The 6,005-nt window shown below is 32.2% G+C and overlaps 1 protein-coding gene across 1 annotated transcript; it reads left to right on the forward strand.

Annotated features, from left to right (window-relative positions):
- Nucleotides 1–1,115: 1,115 nt before the first annotated feature.
- On the forward strand, nucleotides 1,116–6,005 carry LOC145789238 (uncharacterized). Its single transcript, XM_082924920.1, has 2 exons — nucleotides 1,116–3,906; nucleotides 5,868–6,005. The coding sequence occupies exon 1, from the start codon at nucleotides 1,206–1,208 to the stop codon at nucleotides 3,876–3,878; it is 2,673 nt and encodes an 890-aa protein (XP_082781046.1). The 5' UTR covers nucleotides 1,116–1,205; the 3' UTR covers nucleotides 3,879–3,906; nucleotides 5,868–6,005.

Below are 6,005 nucleotides of genomic sequence, written 5' to 3' on the forward strand. Positions count from 1 at the left end.
ATATAATCAACTATGCCGTTTGATAATCAACTCTTAAATGTTCCTTTAGAAGAAATTTTTTTTTTTTTATGTAGCTTCAATTATCATATCAATTTTTAAATTTTTTGACTAATTAAAGCATACAAGATGAACAACTTACATCACTAAAATTAGATTTGTAATAGACCCCAAAGGTGCAAACAATGTCTTCTAATCCAAAAATTGGACCGGAGAGGATTTTTCCTTGCTCCAACTTTTTTTAAAGTTCATTTTATCTATGGTCTCTTACTTACTAGCTACTTGTCCTATAAGTGAATTTAAAAAGAGAAATGTTATATACTATAGATTATCTATTATTATTTTGTATTGTCAATTACTTATTAATAGTTACTTTATTTGAAGATAATTATTAAGAAATTAATATAAACAAATGATACCTTTTAAAAAGAGAAATGTTATATATTGTAGATTATCTATTATTATTTTGTGCTGCCAAATACTTATTAATAGTTACTTTATTTGAAGATAATTACTAAGAAATTAATATAAACAAATGATACCTTGTCATGTATCTTGGCTGGTGATATAAAAATGTGAAAAAAAAGAACAAGTGATATATAGTGATCCTTATTTTAAAAAGTTGCTAGTAATTCATACAATTTTTAAGAAAATGCTAGTATGCACCCATCTTTTTGTCATAACAAAATTACGATTTTCTACCATAAAAGCCACATAATTTGTGGTGAGTGCCTTATGTCATTTTATCTAAATATTATGAATGAACCAATTTATGGTGTACATCCGAGAGTCAAAATTACATATTATTATGATTATGATTATGTTATGTTATGAACGATGTAGTTTAAATGTTACTAATTATTTGTGATAAGAAATGTTACGAATCAATTCAATGATAAAAATTATGACATGTTGCAATGTTTATTACAAAACATTATAATTTTGTTATGTATAATATGTTGTGGTGTATTGTTCTTTTAAGCCATTGATTATTATCAACTTTTATGAAGTCAAGTCTTCCTTGATGAGTGAAAAACACGTTAGGGGGTCCAGCTCTGTAGACATCAATGAAAGACTAAGTAGTCAAAGTCACTTTACTTGTTTGTAGGCTTTGCATTGCACCTACATTTGCCTATAAAGCATTTGGCCTCTCCCCTGTTAATACTCAGCAAGCATTACAACCTTTGTTTTTGAATCTAGGAGCAAAGATGGTCTCTAACAATCTACTCTTTCACCTCTTTTTGTTTCTTTGTTTTTTCCAGATTGCTTGTTTGCGTGCCCAACTGTGCACTCAAGAACAGAGCTCTGCATTGCTCCAATTTAAGCAACAATTTTCCTTCAATAATGATGCTTCGCACGGTGACTGTGCTTATTACGGAATCCATTCTTACCCGAAGATGGAGTCGTGGAAGGAGGGTTCTGATTGTTGCTCATGGGATGGGGTCGAGTGTGACAACAACACAAGTCAAGTAATTGGCCTCGACCTCAGTTGCAGCTGGCTCAACGGCACCATCCACCCCAATACCACCATCTTCTACTACTTTCCTCACCTCCAAAGCCTCAACCTTGCTTTCAATGACTTTGGTATGTCTCCCATCTCATCTGAATTTAGTCGATTCACCAGATTGACACACCTCAACCTCTCTTACTGTAGTTTTTATGGCGACGTCCCTATAGAATTCTCCTTTCTGAGCAAATTGGTCTCTCTTGATCTCTCTTACAATTTTGATTTGTGGTTGGGAGACCGATTTGAATTACTCGTTCAAAACTTAACCAAGGTAAGAGAACTTGAGCTTGCAAGTGTAAACATATTTTCAGGGGTTTCCAATTCCTTGCTCAATCTGACTTCTTTAACACTTCTCGATCTTAGCTCGTGTCGATTGATTGGAAAATTTCCTGACGGAATATTCCATTTACCACATCTGAATGAGCTAAGAATAGTTCATAATATTCCTCTCACTGGTTATTTTCCCGAGTTTATAAACTCGAGCAGTCCTCTCCAGTACTTGGCCCTTTCATCCACTAGTTTCTCTGGAGAACTACCTGACTCAATTGGGAATTTGAAGTCCTTGAAAATGTTGGATGCCTCTTATTGTAAATTTTATGGATCCATCCCTACGTCGCTCGGAAACCTTACGGAAATGACTTCTTTAGGCATCGCACATAACAATTTCACTGGCATGCTCCCATCTTCACTTTCAAACTTTGGAAATCTCGTCTACTTGGGAGTTTCGTGTAATAATTTTGAAGGTAAAATCACAGATTTTTTACCTAATGTAAAAAGTCTTCTTTCTTTATTTGTTGATTCAAATAGCTTCAGCGGTCCATTTCCATCATTGGGTGCAAACCTAACAAAACTTGCCGAGTTAGATTTGTCGAACAATCAGCTAAGAGGACCTCTTCCATCACAAATAATTGGTCTTCCAAATCTAGCGCGGTTAAGTTTAGGTGATAACTTAATCAACGGTACAATTCCATCTTGGGTCTTCAGCTTACCAGCATTGGGGTACTTCAACCTCAGTAATAACAAATTGACTGGCCATGTAAAAGAGTTCAAATCCACTCATTTAACTGTTGTTGATTTGAGCAATAACAACCTACATGGTAGGTTTCCAAGTTCAACCTTCAAACTCGTGAACCTTTCTAGTCTCATTCTTTCATCAAATAACTTCAGTGGTGATCTAGACATGCTCTGTCATGCAATTTCCCTTCAAAATCTTGTCCTATCTAGTAATAGCTTTAATGGTTCTATTCCACAATGTTTAGGAAATTTCAGCAGATATTTCTATGTACTCGATCTGCGGAAGAACAATTTTTCTGGCACCATTCCTGATACATTTGCGAAGGAAAATTCCTTCGAAACTATCAACCTTGATAGCAATGGATTTGAGGGGCCAGTACCAAAATCTTTAGTGAATTGCGAAAGGCTACAAGTGCTAGACCTTGGACATAACAAGTTCTCCAATAAATTTCCATATTGGTTGGGAAATTTAACTTCGCTACAAGTTTTAATTTTGAGATCTAACAAATTCCATGGACCTATACCGAATTCCAAGTTCAAATTCCCCTTCCCCAACTTGCGAGTTATGGATTTATCAAACAATTATTTTACTGGTCCATTGCCAGGAAAATATTTCAAGAATCTCAATGCGATGATGAATGTCGACGAAGCTAGTTTTAAATTGCAATACTTAGGGACGCCTATTTATTCAACTTCAGGATATTACTATAATGATTGTTTGACTATAGTAATCAAAGGATCAACCATAGAAATGGTAAAAGTCCTAACCATTTTCACTGCAATTGATTTATCGAAAAACAATTTCGAAGGTGAAATTCCACAGGTCATTGGAAAGCTAAATTCAATCCGAGGGCTCAACTTGTCTCACAATAGCCTTACAGGTCATATACCAGCTTCTCTTGCTAATTTGACAATGCTCGAATGGTTAGACCTCTCTTCCAACAAACTCACTGGGGAGATCCCTCAACAACTAAGGAATTTGAAATTCCTTGAAGTCTTAAACGTTTCGCAGAATCAACTAATAGGACTGATACCACAAGGCAACCAATTTGATACATTTTCAAATGATTCCTACATTGACAACTTGGCATTATGTGGACCTCCATTGTTAAATGCATGCAATCCAAGGACACCACAGCCACCACCCTTGATGTTTCAGCAAGAAGACAATACTTCAAGTGGATTCAATTGGGAAGTCATATTACCGGGTTATATATGTGGGTTGGTGTGGGGACTTGTTATGGGATATTTTATGTTCTCTAGAGGAAAACCTCAATGGCTTGTGAGGATCATTGAAGGTGAACGAAGCAAAAGCGGAAAGAGATTTAAAAAGTATTCTCACAGTAACAGAGCAAGGTGAAATTAGCCGATGCAATTGATGTCCTTTGGTAAGTATTTACAATCAATTTCCGCATTCTTTTGCTTGATCATGAAAAACTATAGCTTGATTATGGTTGCTATCTAGTTTTCTTTTCAGTTTCATAGCGCTTTATTTGTATCATACTAAATAAAGCTAGTTTATTTCCTTTGATGTTTTTACAAAGCACTTGATTTAAATCATATTGCGAATAAAATAAAATAAAATAAAGTCATGGAAGTAATAAATGAGTAGTGAAAATAAAGGTTTGCTATTGACTCTAATGGCTGCAATTGACAGAGGTATAAGACTTGGGCACTTTTTCAGTAGTCTTCTTTTGTTTTTTTTCTCTTGAAATTTACTTTTATACCCTAAAATGTAGTCACTTTTTCTACTTCATTCTTAAATTATTAATTGCATATATTTAGTCTTTATTGTTTATGATTTTAGTTCATATGGTCTGATTATTGGAGACAATCTTTCCAAATCATTAATGAGAAAAATTTAATCTAATGGTTAAAAAAATAATTTTATAATTTAGACAACTTAAATTGTATAACTAAACATCCATTTTCTTACTAACACAATATTAGACAACTTACCCTCTACAACCAAACACCCATATTTCTCTATACTTCAAGTAATGAATAAAAGAATGAGTGCTTGGCTAGGTAAATTTACACTGACCTCTCCTAATTACTGTGGGTGTTATACTTAGCTTATTTGCATCAATATTCGTTAGTTATATGGATGAAAAAAATTATGTTTACCTTGTTTGGTTTAATTTATTTTTTAGAAATTTGAGTTTTTTTTTTTTTTTTGTTTTCCATTTTAGTGATTTTTTTAATATTTTACGAAATTTTTTTATTTCTTATATACACCTAATCTATATACACTTAAAAAAAGTAATATTTGTGAAAATAAAAACTTTAAAAATTTACCAAATAATAATAAATAAATAAAAATTAGTATATTTTCATATTTTGTTGCATTTAACGAAATTTTTTAAAATTTTTATATTGTGTTATACCCTAAACTATAGTCACATTTTTTACTTCATTCCTAAATTAATAGATGCATCTATTTGGTCCCTATCGTTTCTTATTTCAGTTCATATAGTCTAATTGAAGACAATCTCTGCAAATCAATAATAGTGAAAATTTAATCTAATGTGAAACAATACTAATTTAAGAATTTAGAATATTTAAATCGTACAACTAAACCCCTATTTTCTTATTCACACTATATTAGACAGCTCACACGCTACAACCAAACATCTATATTCCCCTCTACCCCTCTTCTCAAATAATGAATAAAACAAATATGTGTTTGGCTATATAGTTTAGAGTAATTGTATAGACCTCTGTTAAAATTTGAAGAAAACAAGTCCTCTTTCATGTTTTTACTTTCTATTATTAATATGGGAAGGAGTTCTATCTAATTATTGTTGAAATAAAAATGTGATAATTGGTTCGTCAAATACATTATAAATCTCATTTCGACAATTTGAATCGTATAATTTGTATGATTTTTTTGTCTAGATCATGCACGATAAAATTTGGATTGATGCCATATTTTTATCCATATAATTTTTTTCATATTGGTTTTTAAAAAAATGAATGGATAATTTCAAAATTATACCTATTATTCATTTTCTTTAAACAAATGTAATGAAAACATATAATTATGATTATCGAATAAATCTTTTTTTTTAATTATATATCAAAATAAGATATGTGGTAGCTCTCTAAACCCCAACAAACACCCCTCTAGTAAAACAGTGGATGGAAGAAATTCCTTCCCCATTAAAATTGAGAAACACCAGATGTGTTTTCATTGTTTTCATTTTTTTTTTCATCGTTTTCATACATCAATTGAAGCTATCTAATAAGCATATATGGTTTTCAAAATATATTTGGGTGACATGCATATCAAATCCAGCATGTTCACGGAATTCTGGAACTGTAGCTATCTCTGATTTGTGCATTGTAGTTGCGATGCATTTAAATCTGATATTGGTGACGCAACTTTCGGAGTCATGGCGAATTGTGGTCAAGCTAATGTATTACGTAATGCTGGGAAGTTGAAGATATGGTTTCAAAGGTTAGAATGTATACGTATATGTATATA

The sequence above is a fragment of the Camellia sinensis genome, chromosome 4 (assembly GCF_055761805.1).
Source record: "Camellia sinensis isolate YWXY chromosome 4, ASM5576180v1, whole genome shotgun sequence".
Taxonomy (NCBI): domain Eukaryota; kingdom Viridiplantae; phylum Streptophyta; class Magnoliopsida; order Ericales; family Theaceae; genus Camellia; species Camellia sinensis.